Genomic DNA, 25,719 nt, shown 5'->3' on the forward strand with positions numbered 1-25,719 from the left:
AAAGGCAGGTGTAGGCACACAGTGTGTGGTGGTTGGGAGTGGGGCTGGCCCAGCCTCATCCCCAGTGGGTGCAGCTGTGAGCAGCAGGTGAGCAGCACTGACAGCAATGAGCCATGGAGTGCCCAGGGGCACTGAGCAGCCACCAAAGGGAGCAGAGGGCACACAGGTGCAGTGCATCAACAGGAGGGGATAAAAGATTGGGCTACAGAACAAGAAGGGCAGAAGCTTGAAGTCTTCTGAAATGGTGTTGCTCTGTATGGGTTGAAGCTTTCTGAAATTGCATGGTGATATGCTGTGTGCTGTCGCTGTCTCAGCTGTGACAGGTAAGAGGTCAATAAATGATGAATACTCTTGGCTAGGTCTTGCTAATCACTTTCTTTTTTCAGGCTTCCTCATTTGGGGGGATTTGGCCATGGGTTATCCCAGCAGTGCAGGCATTTGCTCTCTTGTTCTGACTCAGTCTTGGGGCTGTTTTAAAATCACACCAGTAACATCTCTGTTTTGTTTTGTTTATTACATAATTTAAACATTTTGCTGATAAAGTATTTTTTGTCAATGACTGTTTTTTCATATAGCAACAGAAAAAAAGAAAAAAAAACGGCTCCAAAACTTTTGACAAAGGTGAAATTGGTGGCATGGCAATTTCAACCCCTTTCCCTCCCCCCTTTGTTTATTTTCTTTTCCCAAAGACGTTTGAAGTTCATTTCACTTTCAGCAAATTGACTGTTAAAAAGTGGCGGTTCAAAGACCAAAACCCACGAGCTTCTTCCCACGCCTCTCCTGCACCCTGGAAACCCCCATCCTCACCTCCCCAGCGGTCACATGGATCATCACAGATGATTGTTTTCTTCCCATGCCCACCCAAAGACATTTTTCCAAACCAGTCCCAGAGCTGAAGTCCCCATTACAAACCCCCATCCCTCCCCCTATCCTGTGAGTTTTACTGAGCAGGTACATGATGGTAAGAGCAGTAGGACAGAACAAACTCCTCATCCTCACCACAGCTAACTTCACCATCCCAACCACGTGGATCAGGAGGCCATGGCATTCCCAGGTCCCCTTCTGTGTACTGGAGGGAGGATCAGAGATGACTTTTGGACATGACTCTTTCTTTCTTCCCCCCTCTCCATTGTTTAATTTTCTGTCTTTCCTTGGGGAAGACCTGCTGTCTTTGCTCCCACCTCAGAAGTGGTGCTCCCCAGGAGGTTCAGTCCCTCTGTGTGTTTTGGGGGCTGGTTGCCACCACTGGGCTTGGAGCTAAGGAACACAGGGGACATCTGGAAAGGAAGGGAGGCTTCTGTCTGGGATAACTTGTGTGTTGGGGTGGGGAGGGAAGGGAGGCTGACAAACAGAACATAGGAGTACAGCAGGTGGAGAGCAGCCCAGCGAGTGGCTGACACACATTGGGTGGCTCAGGGCACTCACAGGTGTCACTGCCAGGGGACATCAGTGGGGTGGTGGTGGTGGTGATCTGGCTGGAGGCCTCCCTGGAGCAGAGTTCCCCACACTCACCACCTTCTCTGCTTTGGTATCTCCATATCTCCTCACCCTATGGGATACATACTCAACTGCCTGGAGATACCAGAGCTGGCACTGAGGGACTCAGCTGCCAAATTTAGAACAGCTCCCAAACAAACCTCTCCATGCAGAGGGAAATCCCTGACAAGGAAACACCTCTTCTGGCCTTTGGGTGTCACATCACTTCTGTCTTTCTGGGAAGGGCTGTGCCTTCCTGAGAAGTTGTCAACTACTGCTCCTAATATCCTGTCTGCTGCAAGGACCCTGTGGCTGTGGCTTTCCTTGTTCGTCCCAAGTGGCTTGCTGTTCCAGGGATGCCAGCAGCATCCAGCAGGTCACCAAATTTAGCACAAAGTCCCACCTTGGGAGCTTGCCTGAGAGCTACTTGTGACCCTTTATGGACTTTCAAGGGACAAAATAAAAGAATTTTCCTGAAAGACCCTGGAGGACTCAGCCACAGGCAGAAGGACTGTACCCAAAGTGACACAAGGTTACAGGGAGCAAAGGGAGAGGAGAAGGTGAGGGCCAGACCTTCCTCATGGCTGTGACCCTCCCCAGGGGCTGTTCAGGGTCCTTGTGCCCTAGGGATGATCAGCAGGACGAGGCCCTGCTCCAGCAATCCTCCTCTCCACAAGACTTCAGTAACTGCTCTGCATTACCTGTCCTGCTTTCACTGTGAGCATCTCCACTAGGATCCATCCCTGGCATCAGGGGGAGTATCACAGGAGCCTGGCTTGTCCCAAGGAATGTGCAAAGTAGCCATGGCTGGTTTGGGAGGGGGAGGTTATCATGCATTTAATGAGCTCTTTGAGGAGAGGCAGAGAGTAGGAGTGGTGGGAGAAGATGGATGGAGCAGAAATGGAGATCTGGAGGGTAGGGGATGGGGATGGACACGGCCAGGTTTGGGGCAAATTCTCACCAGAGGCTTTGGCTCACCACCTGCTTCTTTCTACCCAATTTCTTGGCCCCATAAAAGGCAGATCCCTTTCTAGGTGCTGTGGGATAGAACATCACCCCAACTTCACTTTCCTAGGGAGTGGCTTCAGTTCTTGCAGCTAGGGGAAGGTGAGATGTGACATTCTCTCCATAATGCTTCAGCAGCAGTGCTCACCAAGGCCTCTGCTGCCCTTTAGAAATGCCCTCCCCATGATTTTCAGGGGCAGGAGGAGGATTTTGTTAGCTGGGTTGTCTCATGGCTGGCCTGAGGAGGTTTCCCCTGCCGTGGGGCACTGAGCTGGTTGTGTTACAACTGTCTGCTGCCAGCCAGGGTTTGTTTGGTCGCTGGGCTGAGAGGCCCAAAGGGCTCACACTAAAGTTACTTAATTAAAAAAAAAAAATCCACCCAGATTTATTGAGCTTAGGTTGTGTAAGATGATGCAGAATAGGCAGCCCCTGCTCTGAGCATGCTGGGAAGATGGACTGAGGGGACCATTTCCCAGGGACATGCTGGGAGCACACGGAGCACGTGGCTCCCTGACCAGCCCCTCCTCCCTCCCCATGCACACAGGGCCGGGCAGTGCCCCAGAGCAAGAGACCAAACCATTTCCTGGACATGGCTGCACAACAGAGTGTTGGTGCTGGGGGTGAGAGGCAGACACGGGCAGGAGGCCATGGGATGGGGAGAGAGATGGAGACATGGATAGAGAGAGAGAGGGGGGGTGATGCAGAGCTGCAGGCAGGCGGGACACGGGGCTGTCTCGCTGCGAGGGCTCGGGCTCTTAGCCAGAGGCGTTGATGTACAGCTGGCTCTTGAGGATGTAGTCAATGACAGGCTGGCAGAGGTAATCCACAACGTGCCCATCCCCGTGCTGCAGGGCCAGTCTGGGGGTGTGGGGAGAGAAAAAGGTGTCAGAGCCCACTTGGGTGGGTCAGGTGTCCCTGCAAATAGAGAGGCTGGCTGGGGACACCCTGCTCTGTAGTGGGAGTAGCCCTGCTTCACCCACCTGCTTTTGGTGGAGCTGACAACTGACATGGGATGGTTTGAGTCATCCTTCACCACCAGGATGTTGTTCTGCAGGGGAAAGAGGAAAACAGGAGTGGAGGGATGGCTTGAAAGCAGATATCTGCTGCTCCAGCCTCCCCACCTCAATGGCCCATTGCTCATCCCATCCACCATCTGAGAACACCTGACCCAGAGATGCTTTGTGTCCCATGACAAAAGTGTCCCCCTGGGTGAAGAGAGACTGCAAGTCCTCTCTCAGCCTTCCCTGGGCACACGTGCACCCTCTGACTCACTTTGTACTTGCGGAGGATGGAGGAGTGGTTCATGATCCGCTCGGGGTCTGCTCCGTCCCGCGGCACAACCACGATCCCAAACTCCCCGACAATCACCTCCATCTGGGAGCAACACAAAGTGTGGAGAGCTTCATAGCCACCCCATGCCAACCCTGCCACTGTCTGCCAACCCCACCCTGCCCTGAGAAAGCTGGACCACAGTCTGGAGGGAGATGGGGAGTGATTTTGAGGCTTTGTCACCAGCCTCTGGCAGAAACATGGAATTGTGCAGGCAAGTGGTTGACAGTAGATCAAATAAAAGGCAGAGGGTTAAATCCTATCAGTGGATGTTGAGGTCAGGCTTTGAGGAGAACTTGGAGGAGGTGACAGCAGAAGAGGTTGCCCAAGGTGAATGTGATCTCTGCCTGGCTGGAAGGGTTCATGAGCAGGATGGATGTATTGGTCCTGACAGAGGTTTGGGAGGATTGTTCTTCCAAGCTTGTTTGGTCAAATTTGCTGCTGCATGAGGAGCACTCATAGCGCTCACACTTCTCTCAGATGAGACAAATCAGGCTCATCCAAAAGAGCTTGGGGTCAGCAAATTCAGGCAGCAGGAGTCTATGAGGAGGTGCTGCTGCAGAAAGCATCTTCTGCCTGTGCTTTGATGACATTTCTACATCCTTTGTGCTGGGCTCAGGGCTTGGCTCAGCTCATTTCAGTTTTTCCAGCCCTTCAAAGGAGATGCCTGCTGCCCAAATGCTTTAAAAAGGACTGAAGATGTGGTAACTGATTTTTGAAGGCCGAGAAGTTCAAGGAGGGAGGTTTGTGTTGACTGCCTGATTTCAGGGAGGAGCTGGGGGAGCCCTCACAGCCAGCATGGCTCCAACCAGGAGCAGCAGGTGGGGCAGCAGCCCAGCCCCTCCCCAGGGCTGGTGTTCTCCCATGAAAATACAGCTTCTTCCAGCAAGGACCAACACTGAAACATGTTGATTTGGCTCTAAATGTGTTTAATTCCTAACGTCTGAACCACTCCTGTAAATACCTTATTTCCTACCTGCACACCTCACTCTGCTGGGATTGGCAGATACTGGCTTGATAATGGCTCCTTCCAAGGGACAAGGAGCGGGAGCACAGCCTTTGGAAAAGCCTTGGGATGGGCTAACCCTCCACCCCAGGTGATGTCCTCTGCATTAACAGGGTGCAGGGCGTGGGGCCATGGAAGCCCTGTGGAAATGTGTAGGGGAGATGACAGTCAGGGTTGGGATGGAGGAGGCAGCGGAGATGGTGGGCACAGCTCCTGTCATCCCAAGGGACCTAGTGGCTCCCAGGAGCCCTGGCTGTGGGAAGCAGAGGAGGAGGAGCTTGGAGGGGTGCCGGGCAGTGGTGACTCACATCTGCCTCGTTCCAGAGGCCAGGGATGCAGAAGGACTCCAGCAGGTCGCTGCCACAGAGCAGCAAGATGCGAAGCTCTGGAAAAGAGAGGAGAGAAGCCCAGAGGTGGGAGCACAGGGGGCTGAGAAGGAACCACCTCCCCCCCCACTCAGCTTTGAGGGTTGGCTTTGCAGCTCAGCAAGAAAATTGTGCTGTGGGAAATCTTCTGTTCTGACAGGCCCATAAAGATTAATTTATTTGCACAACTGCCCGATAAAAACCATAACTCCCCTCCCCCAGAGGGATGAGAAGAGGTGGCTACATGGGAAAATGCCTCCCTGTTTGGCATTCCCAGGTGGCCAAAGCTCTGCATGGTGCCAGTGCTAGGATGGATGTAGTCCCAGGCTGTGTGTGAAAAGGGTCACAAAACTCCCCGTGCACAGCTCTGGGTGATGTCTGGTGGGGCTAAAACCCCTAAAGGTCTTTAGAGCAAGAGGCACCGTGGCTGGTCAGGCAGCCAAAATCTCTCCTGCTGCTGTGTGAGCCTCTGCAGGGCTGTGGGCATGGGGTGACACCACCGTGGGAGGCCAAGTTTGATGGCGCTTGAGGGGACTCTCAGGACAGGGTGCCATGGCAGTTCTGTGCCAGTGCTGGGAGCTGTGTCCCCAGCACTCCCTTATTTCAGGCTGCTGTCTGTCATGGGACAAGGCCCAGCCCAGTTGGAGCTGTTTCTGTTGCATTCCTGAGCCCCAGTAGCTGGCACCAAGGTGAGATGGTGCTGTGTCTGCCAGAGCTGCCATGCAGATGCTCCCAAGCCATGCAGCACTCGCCCAGGAGTGGGAGCAAGGTGGGGAGGGGCTGTGTACTTACCAATCTCCTCGTATCTCATCACTGTCCCCAGGTTGGCATTTTCATCTGAGAAAGGGCAGCAAAAGAGAGGTGCTGGTGCCCAGCCTGGAAGAGGGGTTGGGAGGAAGGGTGGGGAGGAGGTCTCTAGAGGCGATGCTGGACCTTTCCTCTACGTACCCACAAAGGTGAAGTGCTCCATGGGCGGGCGAACACAGCAAATCCGGCTCAGGCTTTCTCCCACCTTCCCCAAGATCTTTGCTAAAGGGCAAGAAGGAAAATTAATGGGAGAGAGGCTGTGCCATTAACCTGTCCACATGCTTCAGCCACCCTGGTTCTGCAAAATGCTCCTGTGCCTGGCTGTGCAACTACTCCCAGCATCTCCCAACACCTCCTCTCATGGTCTTAACTCCCAAGAGTGCTCCACTGTGCCTTGAAGGGATCAGCTAGGCAGCTAAAATCATGAAGAAAATCATAAGATGTCCATTTTAATGGGATTTAAGTAATGTTCCCTCTTCTCAGCGAATATCTTTATGGTGCACATCCCTCTGACTTGTAGGGAATCCCACTACATCACTTCTCCTGCCAGTCCATCCCTTGGTACCAGGTAGCCATTCCTTTTGTTGGTCTCACTGCCTAGACATCATCCAGCTGAAGCCCAAGGAGATTTCGCAGACATTTTGAGCTGTTCTTGGCTTCTGCCCTTGCTGTGCTGGAAGCTGACTCCTGCATCACACCCCTGCCCCACCCTGGACTTGCTGCACCAAGACTGATGAGACACCTGTCCAAAATCAAGGTGATGGAGCACTGGTCTAATATTTGTCAGCCCTGGCTGGGAGGTGTGGGTAAGCAGCCACCCCTCTGTGCCCTGTGCCACCCCCACCCACCTGCGGTGGGCTTGCTGGAGACGCTGTTGTTGTTCTGGTAGATGTTCTGCGAGGACTCGTTCTGGGGCTGCCCGATCACAGGGGTGATGGAGGGCGTGTTGACATTGGACAGGATGCAGCCAGTCACTCTCTGCAATCAGGGAAGGATGTAGTTGGAACAGTGTTTTCACCCCAGCAACCTCACAGAACCTTTCTGATCCTGTAACAAGCTTCTCACCCCTGGTTCAAGGTTACCTTTGGTGACAAGTACACCCCAGCTCACTTTAGGGTGCCCAGTCCCATCTGACCTCACCAAATGGGCCTGGGGCTATCAGGACCCTGTTGATAATGACTTGTGTTTAAGGTGGTATCAGGTTTTTTGTGTGGGCTAGCAAGGAGCATACATGTCCTCTTTGCTCCACCCATCCCTGCAGGAAAAGGAAGGTATCACCAGCAACTCCCTGGCTTCAGCACCACAGTGCCTGGATGCACAGGGCATCCTGCTGGGCTGGCTAATGGCACCCGTGTGCCTCCTGGCTGGGCTGTCTGTGAGCTTGTACAATGCTCTTTCATCCATTTCCTGTCTTTGGTTTTCTTCCTATATCTGAGTGTACCAACAGCTCTGCTACCCCTGTCACCCAAGGGCAGCCACATTCCTCCTTGGCTTTCAGGACTGCCTGGAACTTTTCCTCCTGGGGCTGTGCTCCCTGGGGAATTTCCAGATGCTGAATTTTCCTGTCAGATCTCTCTGTCAGGTTCATAGAGTCATTCTGGCTCAGCTGGTGAGCAGGGAGGCCCCTCCACCCCTCCCTCCCTCAGGGAGGGGGACACAGAGTGTCACTAATGATGTGGTTTATGCCCACCCCTGCTTTAGGTCTGCCTTAAGCCCTGCTGCCCTCCTGGTGTTGCTGGGTCCAGGATGGCTGCTGGCTCCAGCTGGAGGGCTCCATTTCCTCCTGCCATCAGGGCCCAGACCTCAGAGCAGCTGTGACAAGGTCTCCCCCAGGTCAGGATCTCGCTGTGTTCCTGCAAGGCTTCTCACTGTCAATCTCTGCTGTGTTTCCTCTCTGATGTGTTTTGACTGTTGATGGCCATGAGCTGGGGAAGGGCACCCCCACCCCTGCACTGTCCCCATGCCCTCACCCTGGTGCACCCATGGCTGCCTCACCTTCATCAGGTCACGGTGGTGCTCCAGCACGCTGCAGGTGGTCTGCCAGGTGTCCTGGTAGCACTCCCAGGGGTCCACCCTGCCAGAAGCACAGTGAGGCAACAGTGCTGCTCATGGCCTCTGCCCGGACCTCCTGCCCATGGCCACCTCCTCCCAACTGGGTACTCAGCACTGCCATGAGCAGCCATCCTCGATCCCTCAGCCCTGGCATGGACCATGTCCTTCCTCCAGCCCTTCTGCACAGTGATCCCTAACAGCTCTGGAGAGCTGAACGTGTACCTGGTCATCTTTCCCTGCTTGGTACCCAACTAACCAGCTTTTTTGGGGTTTGATGTGACTATGTGTGTCATAAAACTCTTTCTGAGGGCAGCCCGTGATGCTTCTGGTGTCACTTCAACCACCAGATGCCACATGGCAGTGCTGGGAAGGTGAAGTCTGCAGGCTGGTGCTACATGTGTGGACAGGGGAGGTGCCACAGCACAAGGCTGGAGTGAACTGAGTGACTTTGGGTATCACCCAGACACCTCAGGCTCAGTGAGGGGCTTGAATGACTCCCCAGATTCTGAAGGGTAGTGTAACCCTCCTCATCTGTTCTCTGCTGGACTGGGAGGGGAAGGTCTCTAATTTTTAGTCAAGCTTGAGCTGGGAGAAAATTCATCCTGGAGCTCTGCCAGCTGGTGGCATCTCCAGGGTGCATGCAGGACTCTGTGCCCACGGTGCAGGGAAGGGGCAGGGGCTGTGGTGCCATGGCAGCTGTGCCACCCACCTGATCCAGTCGGAGGACTGCACGGCCAGCTGGCACATGGTCAGGCGGTGCCGGCTGGAGACCAGCCCCTGCACGAGAAGGGGAAGGAAGAACACTCATGAAGCTTCTGCTCTGGCCAGCCTGGGCTTGCAAACCCTTCTGGGGCAGAACATCAGGCTCACTCGTGTGGGACAGGCCAGAAGGATTCCTTCCTGCCCACAGAAGTTTATTTAAGCTCCTGTTTGCTGGAGGGGAGGAGTCTCTGTGGGGCTCAGCCCTGGCTACGTGCTGGGGGGGTGAGATTTGCTCAGCAGCACTACTCCCAGACCTGGGCTCCAACGGGGCCAGCCTGAGGGGGTGGTTCTTGATGAAATTCCTCCAGCTTTCAGGAGACAAGTGAGCTCAGCACTCCTAATTTCACAAGTGCTTCTAAAGGTCACTCATTTGCATAATTTTTCTATTCCCCCCAAAAAAAAAACAAACCCCAAACAATTTGCTTTGAAATAATTAAAACTAAAAAACTCCCACCAACCCCCACTTAAGGCATCCCCACCATGACTGTTTTGGATGGGAGTGTTTCTCTTTGCTCTGTAGTACTTTGGCTCATTTTAGGGTCTCACTGTAGTTTTTATCTAAACAATGAGAGATTTCACCCTCTCCCTTCTCTCTGACATTTTCCCAAAGTCAGGAGCTTCCCCAGGCAGAAGAGGGCCTTGAAGGGACCACGGGTCAGGCAGTGCTGCCCAGTGCTCAGCCCTGATTTTGGAGGCAGAGAGGAACTGGGGCCAGCTCACCGTTTTCCCGTAGGAGTCGTGCACGGGCGAGACGATGCCGCCGATGACGATGAAGCGTCCGGTCTTGTGCAGGTAATCCCGGGCTCGCTCTGGAGGGGGCACAAGGAAAAGGGTGGAGGGGGTTTAGCAGGACCCACTGAGCCCTGCAACACCATGGCAGCCATGGCCCAGCCAGTCCCTCCATCCCTCCCATGTGCTCCCTCCCATCCCACCATGTGCTGCCCATGTCCCAGCTATGCCAAGAGGTATTCAGTTTCAGGCTGGTGTTTCCTAAAGGTGGCATTTGAGGATAAAAGTGCAAATTGCCAAACCCACCTGGTCTCCTACATATCTACCCCAGCTATTGAGACAGTAGCAAGGGAAAAGAAGATAAGGAAGGTAAGAGCAAAAAGGCAGATTGATGAGCCATTGGAAAGTTAATTTTTTCTTCAAGATCTATAAACTATTTTGGATTTGCAAATAAAAGGAGCATTTCTGAAATGGAGGTGGTGATTTCAGGATTCACCAGCCATCCCAAGATGTCACTGTGCATCACATCCTTCAGACACTGAACTCAGTGTCTGGCACTGCGCTGGGGGATGGTGAGAGGTCCTTCCTGAAGGGTGGGTGTTCCCAGTGGGGCAGCGGCTGCCACATCCCTGGAAGTGTCCAAGGCCAGGTTGGATGGGGCTTGAAGAAACCTGGGTTAGTGGAACGTGTCAGGGGCTGGAATGGGATAAGTTAGAGTCCCTTTCAACCCAAACCATTCCAGGATTCTAAGTCACTTGGGCAATTTTTTTCATCTGAATTTTGAAATTTCTGCTAGGGAATTTTATTCAGTTACTGTCAGTTAAAAGTAAATTAAGGAAATATAATTGCCATGGACCATTTTCCCCCCTCGAGGGCATTGAGCAGCCTCAAGCCTCTGTGACAGCCTGTGGGAAATTTGCCAGCCTTAATATAGCCTCTTCCTCAGACTCACCTGAAATCCTCACTCTGGCTGCCTTCCCAGCTCCTGTGCCTTGGACACATCAGCCTCCAGAGAGGGAAAAGTGGGCTTAAAACATTTGATTGGTGCAGGGAGTAAAATGTGATGCACCAAAATTATCCTTCCTGCCCTCAAAATCCCATGAGAGCACATGCAGCAAAACACAGTGTGCTTGGGTTTGGTTTTTTTGTACAGGTAGGGAGAAGTGAAGATTGATGGTTCAGCATTTACCTTTTTATCATAATGCAAATTAAAATGCAAATGGAAAGAAAAAGGAAATTCCCTAACAAAAAAGATGCCGTTGAGTTTTAAATGAACACATCCTTTCATTATTTCCTGATTTGTCCTGACTTGATTTTCCTTGCCAAAGGAAGATTAAAAACACTGATCTGTCCCTCTTATGTATGACCCCTTTATAAAGTTCATCTTTCAGAGGAGCTGAACTCTTTGCATGTAAACTCTGCTTCAAGCTCTCCAGGGTGGCTGATGGTATTAATTTGCCTTGAGTTCTTGGTGGCAAAAGCCAAAGGTTTTCCCTGGTTTACCAATATCTCAAGGTCTGTATTTAAACAGCCTGGCACCCTCTACACATCTTCAGGCAACGTGACCCAGGCTGCTGGCACGGCCTCTCAGCTCCAGTTTGCAGCTCACACCACACATCCACCACCACCTTCTGCCTGAACAGAACATTTCTTCTGCAGAAAACAGGCACTGGAACAGGATTCCCAGAGAAGTTTTGGATATCTCATCCTTGGAAGTGTCCAAGGCCAGGTAAGCAGGGGTTTGTAGCAATCTGCTCTAGTGAAAGGTGTCACTGAGGGGTTGCTGGTGGCCTTGCAGCACTCAGGGAGGGCTCTGCTGCTGGCAGGAGAGGCGTGCTGCTGCTCTGTATTGCCAGCAAAACTGCTCATTTGGGTTTTAACCTGCACAATCTGTAAAAATGAGGCTGCTTTCTAAGCTGGGATCTGCATTTCCAAGAGCTTGTTGTCTTCCTCAGAAACACCACATATAATTTAAATATGCAGGGGAAATATTTGGGCAAATGTGGGCTAAGAAGCAGCAGTACAGTGTAGAGAATGGGAACACCTGCCTTCCGGTTCTCTCTTGCCCATAACTTTCCATTCCTCTTGTCCTCTGTCACAGCTTCCCATCCCTTTCCCAGCCCATTTCTTGCCTGTTGAATACCTGTGATGTCCAGAGATTACACCAGACCACAGAAAACCCCCTCCAGTATTTTCATTTTCTACGAGCACTTTATATCCTGCCACACCAATGCAAGGATGTCAGCTTGTAAATGCAGAGCTCATTCCTTGTCTGGAGTAAATTGTAATGCTCCAGGCAGCCTCCATGGCTTTCAAACGCTGTTGACATAAATAAATTCGGGGTGGTGGCTCTGCCAAGACATGCATTAGCCCCCTGGCAGGCTCCTTGTGGCATGGGAGGCTTTCAGCCATGGCTCTGTGCCTGGCAGCTGCTGGATGAGCACAGCCTTGCTGTGCTGGGCAGGGAAGGGACAGGGGTGACACTTTGCTGCTTTCCCAGCCCAGCTTTGCTCGCCTGCCCTGCAAATGCACTTCAAGTATTTTCATCTCTGCTGCTTTTCTGAGAGACAATGATAGGGAAAGACCGGTCAGAGGGTATGCTCCAGGGCTACAAAACTGAAAAGTGATGGTTTTGTCCAGTTTGAATGAAAAAATAGCATCCCACTTCCCCAACAGGAAATCAGTCCTTTTTTAAGAGATGTAACTTTTTTGAGGTTCTCACTGAGTATATTTAATCACAATGTTTGGGCTCCTCTGGCAGTGCTCCATCACCTAAATTGTTGTTACTGAAATCAAATATTCCTCATTTTCAATTTTTCAAGGTGTAATTTCAAATTGCATTTGCTTTGCCTTTGTACCTGGTTCATCTGCACCCCTAAGCCTTCCTTGTTTCTATTTTTTTTTTCCTTACAGAGTAAAGCCACAGCCCAGCTCTGATTTATGCCCTTCCCCCCACAGGGGATTGAAGCTGCAGCTTGCTCACACTGTGCCAGCTCTCTGAAAACACACACAAGGTAGCAGGGAGGCAAGAAAGCTCTGCACAGCCTTCATTGCACGGCCCTGAGAGTTGGGACAGAGAAGTTGCACAGCCACAGGTGATGGAAAAGGCAAAACCATTTCCCAAGTGTCTCATTTTTATTTTCAGCAATTTGGCCTCTGACAACCTTGGACAGGAGGTGGGACATGGCCATTAAAATCCCTTCTTCTGCAGGAGAGAGTGACCCAGATATGCCAGCACACTTTGTTTTATTCTCAAGTTAGCAGCACTTGCAGGACCTAAATGGTGCTTCCAGAGCTCAGTGTGGGCAAGGAGCCAGCAGTTACTCTCAGTCTAATTGAATGATGTGTATGAATATAGATATATATATAGCGATATTTTTTAAAAAGCCCTCTCTGAATGCCAAATCGGGGATGTATTCATCAGAGGTGTCCTTTTCCCAGAGCCCAGCTCTCCTGCCTGCCCCAGAGCCTTGTTCTGGGTCTCAACCAGTGTCCTCACCCCCTGTCAGATCTTGGTTAGAGCTGAGGAAACTATTGGTATCTCCCTTCCCTGGGCTCCCAGAAGAGACATTTCTACCAGAGCAAAGCCTGGCTGCTCTTCAAGAGAGGTCTCCCCTTTGGGAAGAAGCAGGAGACTGATTCTTCACCGTGGGGTTGGCCCTTCCCAAGGCAAGCCTGGGGAGATCCTCGTGTCCCACTGACCCAAATAACCTGTCCTGCCTTGTGCTCAGTGCGTCCTAGACAATTTCAGTCAGATCCTCAGGAGACTTCTAGCTGATAGAAAAATCCCATTAAGCCCCCTAGTGATTTTTTAAAAGATGTTAATCTCTCAGCTAATTGCTCTGTTACACTTTCCCCCACCCCATTAGTACATAGCTGTACCCAGGCGCTGTGGAAATAACAAATATGGGAAGGGCTTTGTAGGCACACAGTGTGTGGTGGTTGGGAGTGGGGCTGGCCCAGCCTCATCCCCAGTGGGTGCAGCTGTGAGCAGCAGGTGAGCAGTACTGACAGCAATGAGCCATGGAGTGCCCAGGGGCACTGAGCAACCACCAAAGGGAGCAGAGGGCACACAGGTGCAGTGTGTGAACATGAGGGGATAAAAGGCTGGGCTACAGAACAAGAAGGGTGGACACTTGAAGTTTTCTGAAGTGATAAGGTATTAATGTGTGTGGGTTGAAGTTTTCTGATATTGTATGTTGATACTCTGTGTACCATGGCCATCTCAATGATATGTGCTGTGACAGGGCTTTGGGTGTTGCTGTACATTAGTTTTATCAGCTTTTCATAAGCACAAAAAAAGCACTGGCCACCAAATGCCTCAAGATTTGTGGTGGAAGAGGAGGCTGTGAAAGGCCCTGGGAGGTGATGCTGCAGGGCCTGACCCTGCCAGCCCACCCAGGTCCCCACCAGTGTCCAGCTCAGAGCCACACAAGTGATGACTAATGAGACTCAGGCTATCACCATCTGTTGATCACTCCTGGCTTCAAGCAGAAAGGTGAAACTAGGTGTTTAAAACTAACTAACTAAAAATAATAAAAGTAGGAGACTGAGTCACAGTAAGCTGATCTAGAAATAGCAGAGCATTTCCTGGAGCCCCAGCTAGTTCGAGCCTGGATAGGGGACCTGGCTGGTCCCAGAGAATCTGGGTTTCCTCTGTGAAGCTGTAGAGGGACAACCTATTTGATATCATTGAAATTGAAAGTGAAGACATCCTATTTTCCCCTCTTTTATTAGAAGTGAAGGATTGCAAGAGTCAGTGTGCCTGAGAAGTTACACAGGAGTCCAGAAAGAAGAGCTCTCAGGTCCTAAAGCTTGAGAAGGAGCATCTGAGGAAAAGCATGGCAGAACAACCCAGGCCAAGATGCTTTTCCCTCCTGTAGCTGCTACTCTGCTGCTGTGGAGTGGGAGGGAGCAGGCAATGCCCATCAGGTGAGCAACATAAGAAGTACAAGGAGCCGCTTCTTGAGTTGAAGTGCCACCAGCTCCTCCAGGGAGGGACTGATCCTACTTTTCTGTGATCAGCACAGTGCTGCCACTCTCTCCACTTGTACAGAGAAGCAATGTAAGTTATTGCTTGGAGATCTTCACTCTGGTATTGCAGGGAGAGCAGGAACATTCTCAACACCCTGCTGGATTTCACCTAAGGTGTGGGCAGCTGAGTGGGTGGACATGTTAAATACCTCCATGAGGTGTTCAACACCTGGGTATCTCAGAGGTCTTGGGGGCTAAAGAGATAAGGGAAGGCATCTAATGAGGTAAAAGCAACTCTTAACAGATGGTTGGATGGGGCTTGGAGCAACCTGGTCTAGGGAATGGTGTTGTAACAATATGATCTTTGAGGTCTCTTCCAAACCATTCAGTGATTCTAAAAATAGATGAAGAAGAGACCTTCACCTGAAGAAGTTTTTTTGAACTGTTTTCTGCAAGACAGCACTGAAACAACTTGCTTAGAAGCCCTTGGAGAAGGATTAAGTGTCTCCAGGTAAGATGATTTTTTGTATACGTTGAATTGAAGCGGGAAGTGAAAGGTCATGTACATTTCCCTGTCTGGTGCATTAGCTGTCACTCCACCCAGCCAGAGGATAGCAGCAAAAGGCAAAATTTTCACTGTTCTGCCATGGTTTTATATGTCACTTTAGTCAAAATGTGGATAGAGCATCCAAAATAGGACAGGCACCTTAATGTACATCCCTGGAGAGGTCCCAGTCCCCACCTCACTCAGGGAAATTGGTGTCACACAGTGCTTTAAAAAAAACGAAAGGGAAATAAAACCCCAACAGATTTTCACACTTGTTTTCCAGTGCCCTAATTTCCCTGTGGAAGCTCTCTGTTTGTTTTCATTTCCAGGCTGTTGTAGCACATCAAAGGCAGAGCTTTTTACGTCCTGGCATGTGTGGTGCTGCTCCTTTGTGCTGACACGTGGCAAGAGCACAATCCTACCAGGAGCAGAGGATTTTTGGTTCCCAATTCCCCAAGTAGCAGGGATGAGGAGCCTTTGTCCAGCAACTCTTGGCTGGTCTTGGGCTGCCTCCACATGGAACTGACCGCTGTGTGTCTGACCCAGGGCTTGCTTTGCTGGCAAGGTGTCTGAAGATGCTGACCTTGTGTGGGGTCTGTGTTGGCTGAACCAGGACTGTGCAGGCAGGAAACATCCTAGCTACAGAGAGGCAGAATGGCTGGGGGATGCTGGTCAGGGTGTGGGGTGACAGAGCCGTGGTCGGATTTCAGGCTCAAGGTGACACCAGAGGGATGTCACATTCCTGTTACTGCAGCTGTGTAGCAATGAAACTGTCTCTTTGCAGACTCATTCCCAAGACCCCCTTTTCCCCAAACAGAAACATCAGCCATCTCTTTGCACAAAGCAAAGGTGCCAGAAGCATAGTTATGTGTTTAAGCATCCCCAACCCAGCTTGTCCTGGGAAAAGTGGATTTTCTGCTTTCCCTTGCCAGTGAACCAGAGAGAAACGTCATCTCCTCAGGGAAGGCTTAAGCTCAATTAGGGGCTGCTGGATTTTCAGTGAAAATAGAAACCTTTGTGTAGCAGGGGCTGTGCAAGTTCTTCCTTGCCTGGCTCAGAGATGGGTTCCCCACCCATCCCATGGGGAACTCCTGTGCCTCCTATTTCAGCCCTGAAACATACTGATCTCAGTTAATCTTCTCCTGGGGCAAGCCTTACAGTGGCTTTTGAAAATGCATATTTCTGAAGAATCTAGGCTTTTCTGTTCCCAAATATTGAATTAGCAAATTTCTGCAGTTGTGACCAAGATACATCCAGTGGCTCAGGCTTATTGAAGAAAACTAGTTGATGCTGAAAAGGGGGAGGAAAAAAAAGTGGGTTTTTTTCTGAGCCAGGTTGAATTTTCTAGCAACAATAGTGTTTCAGTGGAAGGAGAGCTTGTGCCTTGGTCCTGGTTTATTTTCAGGGTTGTGATGGGCACTATTGACTGTCTCCACACCGGGCATCTGAAAATCTCTCCCTGCTTTGCTGGGCACAGGTGGCATCATGGAAGTGCTTGGATTGAGGGGTTATAAATACCAGAGAGGGCATGCTCATGTCAAAATCCAGAGGTGCCCTAGCTTTGTGTCTATCTTATGCTGATTTTTCAGTCTTTAGAGGTTGTTGGGTCTTCCCAGAGCTGCTCTGGGCTCCCTGGCCCCAGGTGGAGGTTGAGGTTAGGGTTAGGATTAAGGGTGGAGGTACTTGTGCTACACTTCAACACAAGTGTACCTCCTTGGCTCAGAGGGCCTCTTGCAGCCCCCCAGCCTTGCTGCCAGAAGGGATTTTGGGAGCCAAAGCGTTCAGAGGTGAGGATGCCCATTTTGGGCCAGTGGCCGCTCAGATGCAGGAGCACCAGCACAGTCATGACCCACTCCTACCCTGGCCCCCATCCCTGGGGTACCTGACCCACAGCAGCCTGGCAGCAGAAGGATGTGATCCCCCCACTGCACCACTCAAACATTTAAATGAGCTGCCTAAGGTTACATGAGAGATGTGGGCTGCTGGTGTTTGGCATGCAGCTAATTGACACCTTGGCACTGCACAGGCTGATGTTAAAAAGCATCAGAGAAGGCAGTGCAGGAGGTGAGAGCATCACAGTGAGTGCAAATGGGTTTTAAATAGAAGCAGAGCCCCTGTTTCCTTCTTGAATGAGGTTGTAGAACTGGATTTCTCACTGCCAGGTCTGTTTATAATCGGTGGAAGTAAAAGAAGGTATGTGGCACATTTTGGGAGGTGGCATTATCATAGAGCCAATGTGATGTCTCAGAGACTGTAATAAATACTGCTAAATATTTAATAGCTTATAAATATTTTAAAAGAATCCCTGAATAGTTATTGATGGAGTTGAGTCTCATGTTGAGGAAAACTCCTCACTCTGGGTTACAGAGAGGAGATGCTTGAGATGCAGGAAGCCGATGACAAAGGCTGTGAAAAATGAGTCTGTATGGGGTGCAGTGATGGGAATGTGACATCAGCTGATATAAAACGATCCCCAGAAGAGCCATGGCTGCTGCTCTGCCCTCCCAGCACAGCAGTTTCAGTGTGTTTAGGGTCGGTGCTGGGTGTGGAGGTGTGCTGTGACCCAGCCCGCGGCACCAGGGCCGGGCTGGCGGTGTCGCTGCCCCGCTGAGCCAGGGGCACTTGGGCTGGGCACAGCTCACCCTCCCAGCCCCCTCGTGCCCAGGGAAGGGTTCGGCTGCTCGCTGTGATTTCAGCGGCTCGGGTGTCAGCGGGAGCCTCTCCGCTGTGTTGCAGAGGGGTGAGCAGGGATGCCGCAGCTCCCCGTGTCCGCCACATCACCCCGGGTGTTGTAAGCGAGATCTGTCCTGGCTCTGCCCTGGTCAAGTCATCCCCACTGCGCTCTGCCGCTGCTGCTGAGCTCTAAAGCCGCTCAGCCAGCCTCTCCCTGTCCGTCTGTCCGTGCTCCCGGAGCCGCACGGCACCTCCCGCTCCATCCATCGATCCCTCCTGCTCATTACGCGTTCCCATTTCAGCCCGGGAGGAAATGGAACCACGAGGCAGCCTCACAGGGCCCCACTTCTTACTCGTGTTCCAGACAGCAAAGTCTCTCTCAAGCTCCTGAGAAGCTTTTGTTAGATGGAGGAGGAAGGAATTTTGCTCCTGGACATCTGCAGATGTATTGTTATCGAAGCAAAGGGGAAAGGGTGAAGCTGTCACACTGCTCAGGCATTTCTCCCAGCTCTGTCCCAGGCAGAGACATTCTCATTAAACTGCTCTGCAGTTCAGTCATCTCAATCAAATAAGAAAAAGTGATTCTTGAAATTCAGGACATTAAGACAATACATCATTAACAAAAGCCTCAGTTCCTGCCTCTTCATCCCTCTTTACTTAGAGAACTCCATCCTTTCATCTCAAATCCCTTGCTATGGGATGCAGCAGCCCTCAGTGCTGCTCCTCTACAAGGACTGCAGTGCATAATCAAAGAGCAGCCTGCTGAGATTTTTAATTGCTCAAGTTTTCTTAAGAACAAAGCAAGAGGGTTTATGTGTGATAGCAGAGTCCTCTTTCATTGTTTTCCACCAGAAATGTTTTACACCCAACTGTTGGTTGGGATATTAACTCTCTTCAATAACAGATGCACATAGGACCTAAGGAAAATTTAATTAGACAAAAAGGAAAGAGTAGTGGGGATTTGCTGACTTTCAGGGTTCAGGCTATTTACTGGCAGTGTTTTTCTGTGCAAGTCCAGGTCCTGGGCACTGCTTGAAATGAGGTAGGTGGGGAAACTCCATGGTCAAACAGGTTTAAAATATCTGAGGTACCAAAATTCCCTATCAGGAGTGACACCTCTGAGGACATCTCACAAATCTCTTCCTCCCAAAGAAGCTGACCTGGAGCAACCCATCACCCCATAAATCCACATGCAGGAGATGAGGCAGTCTGGGTACAGGCAGATGACACAGATTTGATTAGAATCCTCTATTTGCCATCAAGTGCTTCATAGTACCCAAACACTAGCTGTAAAAAAGCCAAGTCAGATAATGTCCCATTTTTTTGGGAGGATTACCCAACCTGCTGCCTCTGAGACCAGCTCTGAACATCCCCATGGAGCCCAGACCCCACCTTGCTGGACTTTGTGGGCACTGTGCATCCAGAAGGGAGGGAGGAAGGCTGAACTCTTCCTCTGCAAGAGCAGGGAGGCCTCAGTGAAGCTCTGCTACTTGCAGGCTGATAAGCAGAGGTGCAAAGGGGAATCGAGGGGTCATCCAGTCCCTGGAGATGAAGCTGTTCTTAGAGCTGGGCAAAAATAAAACTGTGGTTGATGAGCAAGACTTTGTGAATGAAGACAGAAGTTTGCACATGAAAAGAATGGATTGTGAAGAACTTCAGAACTTTAAAAAAGCAAGGAAAAAATAGTCTAAAGTGCCAAATAGGAGGTGTGGGCAATTCCAGAGGGGCCTTTTCTTCTACAATTAAAGAAAAATGAATTAAAGAAAATAGGGGGGAAAAAGGTCAATATCAAAACACAGCATGTTGTTCAACCAGATACCATTTCACTCCACGAAAATCCTCCTTTCAGTTTGAAGAAATCATCAGGACAATCCTCCAGTTCTCACATATCCACAGGAGAGTACAAGCCCTTCCCACTGCAGAACCTACACAGAAACTACTCTCAGCACCTTCCTTGAAATCCAGCTGTTTTTTGGCTCTGTCTCCAACTCTGAAGCACCGTGACAGAGAACCTGGAGCCTCTGACCTTGTCTGGTGGTGCCTTTAATCCCAGCATTTTACCCAAGACAATCTTCAAAATTAACTATATTTTTTGGATCGACAAATTTGCTTTCTACATCGCTCTACAGAGCTGCGTTTTGGTTTCCAAGCTCTGGACACAGTTGTGTTAGGGCTCCCTGAGCTGGGACCACATGGGGAAGTGATTTAATTGTCAAAGCAAGCACGAGCTCGCTGTCTGGCAGAGTGCCAGCATGGGCTGTGGTGTGTGAGGAGAGCTGCATGGATTAGGTTTTGCTTTTGACGTTTGTGCCTTGGCTTTTGTCCTTTGGGTGGCATTGCTTGCATGGGAAGGGAGGAGGAGGCAAACTGTGAGGAGGCCAGGATGGAGAAGATGCACTTCAGCCAGCAGATGCCACTGCTGGGTGTCTGTGCCACTCAGCATGCCCCAGTGCTTCATGCTGAGACCCAAAATCAGCTGGGGATGTCTCAGGGGTTCCCCTCCTGAGCTGGCTGCAGGGCAGGGGGGATAAGCAGCAGCCCATGCTCTGTGCTCCTCTGAGTGGCAGCAAGAAATGAAAGTGAACATCCTGGGGTTGGTGTGCGCTGGCTGAGGTGAGCAGGTGGGCTCCCTGCATCCAACAGTGGTGGGGGTTTATGTGGCTTTAATGCAGAACTTTGTTCTGAATTTTACTTTTCTTCAGTTATTGAGATTTTTGATTGGGCTCTGTTTTTTCTTCTCCATACCTCCTTAGGCTATGAATGGAGTTTCATTTTGGGTTCAAGGCCACCAATGTTTGTGTCAAGCTTTGCCCTCTCTGTCCTTCTGTCTTTCCTCTCCACCACAGTAACATCCCAAACTTTTTCTCATAGCCACATAAAGCTGGAAAATACAAAATCACTGACATTTGTGATTCAGAACCCTCTCAAAGCACAGCTGATACCACAAATAACTCAGAGTGTTTTCAGGACTATGTGGGTGTTTGTCTCAACCCCTTGGTAGGGATGGCTGTACATGAGTGTGTCTCACCTACTGTTTTGTTATATGTCATATATCTTTGGCAAAATATTAATTTATGTACACAATATTAATTTTGTATACACAGATACGATTCAGCCTCATCTGGGGAGCCCTAGTGATCCAGAATTTTAACTGGCAGATGAAGCAGGGAGCTCTGTTGCAGTAAGTTCAGCTGCTCACAGGGTTCAGTGGTGGGATACAGTTGCAGATTTGGGGTTGTAAGAAGAATCCCAGTTTTCTGAAATCCCAATGATGAGTCTTAAATTCATATGACTGATGGAAAGAATAACTCAATGGAAATATTTCCCCCACTAGAAGACACTTCCACATAATTAACTAATCCCCTATTCAGGCAAAAATCCTATGGGAAGAGGTTGGGTTTTGGTCTGAATAAAACATGGTAAAATCCACACTGAGAAAAATGATGGTTGGCATACAATGGAGTGTTTACAGTGACATACCTGAGCAAATATTGTACTTCCTTTTGGCTTAATTAGTGCCATATGTTAAAGAGATAAATTGTCTTTCTCCATGTTAAGAAAAAATCCTCCTATTAGGTCCTCAAAGCCCATATATTTGTCTGAATGATGAAGACAATATTTTTGGCAGCAAATTCAGCTGTTTGAAATGCATCATTTACAGGATAGAGCACTGTTTTGGTTGGACTCTAGTGCAGAGCTAGAAGAGTAACACAGATTTTGATTGAGATTCCTATGGCTTCACAGGTTTACACTTTTTTTGGGGAGAAGTGTTCCTCAAACAAAAATGATGATGGATTTAGAAGCTAAATTCTGTGTCCTTTTCTCATGGAAGTCTCCTTTGTCCCTATCAGATATCTCAAGTATTGTATTCCAGGAGCTCTACAGAACACATGCACAGAAATATTCCATATCAAACTACCCTTTTTGAGCTAAAACCTGTCTTCCTAAAACATGTCTGAGTATTCATCTACAGCCTTCATGTGACAGAGGATCCACCAGGTACCCAGGTACTTTCTCATACTACTTGATAACCTTCACTCAAACCCACACAACACATTTGTAGTTTGAAGTGGTTGTGTGATCCACTCTTGGCGTCTCACATGTACTTATTCTGCTGAGCAAAGTTGCCCACTTTCATCACATATCACATATCCCTCCCCTAAGCATAGGGCAGGGATATGTGATACCCCTCAACATATTTAAGGTTGGATCTAGGCTGAGCCTCCCTAGTCTCCTGCCACAAAGCCTGGCTTCCAAAACTAGTGTAATTCTTCTCACTGTTCCTCGGAGAAGGGTTTTGCTAATGCTGTACATGAAAATAATGCAACCTTTCTTCTTCTGCTTGATATTCCCCTGCTCATATCTACAAGGGTCACATTTGCTGCTTTATTTACAGCACCACACAGAGTTTGCATTCAGTGGGTTTTGCACAATCCCCCCTCAGTCCTTGACACCACTGCTGTTTGCAGAAGACATTTGCCTTTTTGTTTATATTTGAAGTGTGTTCTTCCCCGCTGGACATATGACTTTGCCTTTGACTGTGCTGTTGAACAAGCCCTTTTCATCAAACAACCAGAGTTAGGCAGCACAACTGACTCATTACCAGCAGGAATTGCTATTCTGCCCACTTTGGGGTCATGGCCACTTTTTGCCATCAGGGATTATATATTTTCTTTCACATCTTTGATAAAGATACTGAAGAGTACCGAGCAAAAAGAAAATCTTACTGTAAGTCTATAAGAACATGCCCTGCATACTAATATCTCACTGATCCTTATTTTCTAAAATTCATTTTGTTACTTGTTGTTAGTCCACTGAATAAGGGCTGCATGGATATCTTTAGTGTTGCTTAATCAAAATAAGACTAAATGTGAATCACAGAAATATTTTTCATCAGTGGTTGCTTCCATCAACCAAGTCCTTGTAATTTAATTTAATAATTGTTTTTATTTTTAAATAGTTCTTCTTGATCCTTGTTGGCAATTTCTTTTTGCTTAGGGGATAGGATTTTCTTTTTTTAATTTCAAGCATATCGGTGTCTAGGCCTACATTTTGCTACAACTTATGAAATGGAATAACAATGTGATCCTTTACCTCTAGAAAACCATCATTTTCTAACCTGATGTGCAACTCATTATGTTCTACAAGAACAAGGTCTAATGCAGAAATACCCCAAGCTGATTTCAAGTATTTTTCTATAGTTTATATATTTAGAAACTTATATACATCTTTTAGAAACCCCATGGATGCTTCTCCACTGGTAGCACGCGACCTTCAGTATCTGCTTCCCAGCCTTAAATCTCCTATCAGACATAAAGGATGAATCCTGTCTCTGCACTCCAGGGTGGTCTGCAGTGGACACTTCACCCTCCCAGGACTCCTCCCCGGCCAAGGGAGCGTCTGTTTGCATTGGGATTTCCAGGCATTTTGAGCTTTACCCAAACAGTATTTATGGCATGTCAGACCGCCTTTGATGGAGACTGCCCTTCCTCTCTCTCTCCTTCCCTCCCTCTTGTCTTGCCAGGCTGTAGCAGTGATTCCAGCATCCCCATCCTCTGTATCATCACAGGGATGCTCGGTAATATCCATCATCTCACACAAACGTTTCCCATTCCTTCGTCCTAGTATCAATCTGATGGTTGAGTACTCCAATATCTCCATTAAGTGCCTGTATTTTTGTTGACTTTTGTACCTGGCTGTGGCTGCTTGGTTCCATCTCCTCCCTGGTCAGAGGAAATGGAAGTGCTGCAGCGGCTGCAGTCTCGCAGACCCGAGGACGAGCAGCAGCGGACAAACAGCGCCAGGACCGACCCCGGGGGCTGCGGGCCGGGAGCGTGAGAATGTGAGTGCAGAGAGGGGACCCCTGCCATCCGAGGGGACAGCCCCACAGGGCTGGGGACAGCTGCCAGGGATGGGGAGCGGGTTCGGGAGGCCCCGGCGGTCCCCGCCCGCGGCGCCTTCAGCACCACCCGCCGCGGACAGCGCCCGGCCCCGGGAGCGGAGCCGCGCTCGGAGCGCGCCCCGAGCCCCGCAGCGGCCCCATCCCCACATCCCCACATCCTCACATCCCCACATCCCCACCCGGGGGCAGCCCCAGGCGCTCCCTCAGGCCTCCCCCGGCCCGCCCCGCCGCCGCAGCCACTGACCGAACATCTGGATGTGCCCCTTGGTGATGGGGTTGAAGCTGCCGCAGGCCAGCAGGATAACGTGGGTCTTGGTGGTCTCGGTCATGGTGCGGCCCTGCCCGGCCCCGCCGCGGTCTGAGGCTCGGTGCGGCTGCGGGAGGGAGGAGGGCGGAGGATGGAGCGGGGCCGGGCGGGAGCGGGGGCGGCGCCGCGGCTGCGGGAGCCGGGCCGGGGCCGCCCCTCGGCAGCGCGGCCCGGGGCGCGCCCCCGCGGGGTCCCAGACACGCGTGTGGGGTGCGCTCTCGTGTGTGCTGTGCTCTCGTGTGCACGGCCCGCGTGTGCTCTCGTGTCACATCCCGCGGGCACACGGCCATGCCGCTGTGTGCGGGGACAGCGGCACTCGGCCCGGCACACACGCAGGGACGGGCACGCATCGCTCTGTGTGCGCTCACACCCACAGAGGCGCAGCAGGGACACGCTGGCATCCCCAGGACTGAGGAGATGGAACGGGAGGTTTAGCCTCAGATGAGGAGGCTGAAGGGTGACTTTATCACGCCTTACAACTCCCTGAAAGGAGGGTGCAACCCGGTGCAGGGTCGGTGTTTTCTCCAGGCAACCAGCGACAGGACAAGGAGACACAGTCCTAGGCTGACAGACATCAGGAGGAATTTCTTCACGGAAGGGGTGATTAGACATTGGAATGGGCTGCCCAGAGAGGTGGTAGAGTCACTGTCCCTGGAGGCATTTAAGGAAAGGCTGGACATGGCACTTAATGCCACGATGCAGTTGACGAAGTGGTTATCAGTCATAGATTGGACTTGATGACCTCAGAGGTCTTTTCCAGCCTGATTCTGTGATCTGCACAACTCAGTGCTCGTGAGCAGCTACCTGTGTTCCCCCTGCTGCTCAGGTGGTCCCAGCCTGGGACCTGCATACGTCTCCCAGCTGCTCCAGCCCCAGCACAACACTGCTGCAGCACCCTTTTCTGGGGTTCTACAGGGAAAATAACTTGAGGGACTTCAGCTTCACCCAACACATCAATTTCATTGCCTGAAAGAGACCAACATTAAATACATGCTATGCATTCACCAAAAGCCAGACTTTACTGCAAGGCAAACTAGTAGCAGACTACCCAACTGTCTAACTCTCTAAATGTCTTATTTTTAGGACTGCAGCGTTGCTGTTCTCCACTAAAGAAGTTCCTTGCCCCGAGCAAGGGTCAGCAGAGCCCTCTCTGCCTATAGCCACTAAGAAGAGCTGCATGCAGCTGCCTTCAGCCCCTTCCTGCAGGCTGCCCTGGCCTTATCTCTGGCTCGTACACATAGATTTTCCTCTCAGCAGGGACTTATTTCCTACCAACAGGTCTCCCTTGCTACCTTCATCTGTCTTCCTCCTCTGTCCTTAAGAGGACACTCCCCAGACATTAATTTCTGCCTTCTCATGGCAGAGGCTTTTAGCTCTACCCACAGTACTGTGCTGTGTTTCTCCATGTCCAGCTCAGATTAATTATTTGCAGTCTTTTGCTTGAAAAATTTTTCCCTTCCAGCTCAGCCAGGTGATGGGACACTCATCAGCCTGAGTGATATGAAGGAGCAAGACCACTAGGGAATGAACCTAGGAAATGGGTGTTCATCTCCTGCACATTCCCACTAAGGATGGTGTCCTACCCCCTTCCCTTTGGGGTGGTACAACTGCCCTGATATGAATTATGAGGGTGTGCCCTTTATGAGAAGATTCTTCACTGGTTCTTTTTATATAGAAGAGGCTGAAGTTGAGGTGAGACAGCTGAATTCTTTGTTAATCCTGACCCCATTCCTTGTCAATTTTGCATAGGAAATTTTGCAGGGGATCACGTTTTCCCTTCTGCAG

General features: G+C 50.4%; 1 protein-coding gene across 1 annotated transcript; it reads right to left on the bottom strand.

Annotated features, from left to right (window-relative positions):
* Positions 1-497: 497 nt before the first annotated feature.
* NMNAT2 (nicotinamide nucleotide adenylyltransferase 2) lies at positions 498-24,005 on the bottom strand. Its single transcript, XM_030953375.1, has 11 exons — positions 23,872-24,005; positions 9,523-9,611; positions 8,750-8,817; positions 7,984-8,062; positions 6,837-6,966; positions 6,130-6,210; positions 5,974-6,018; positions 5,125-5,201; positions 3,754-3,855; positions 3,462-3,529; positions 498-3,339 (listed from the first exon to the last, which is right to left on the bottom strand). Exons 1-11 carry the CDS (start codon positions 23,954-23,956, stop codon positions 3,237-3,239), a joined length of 927 nt encoding a protein of 308 aa, XP_030809235.1. The 5' UTR covers positions 23,957-24,005; the 3' UTR covers positions 498-3,236.
* Between the last annotated feature and the right edge of the window lie 1,714 nt (positions 24,006-25,719).

Source organism: Camarhynchus parvulus, chromosome 8, assembly GCF_901933205.1.
Source record: "Camarhynchus parvulus chromosome 8, STF_HiC, whole genome shotgun sequence".
Taxonomy (NCBI): domain Eukaryota; kingdom Metazoa; phylum Chordata; class Aves; order Passeriformes; family Thraupidae; genus Camarhynchus; species Camarhynchus parvulus.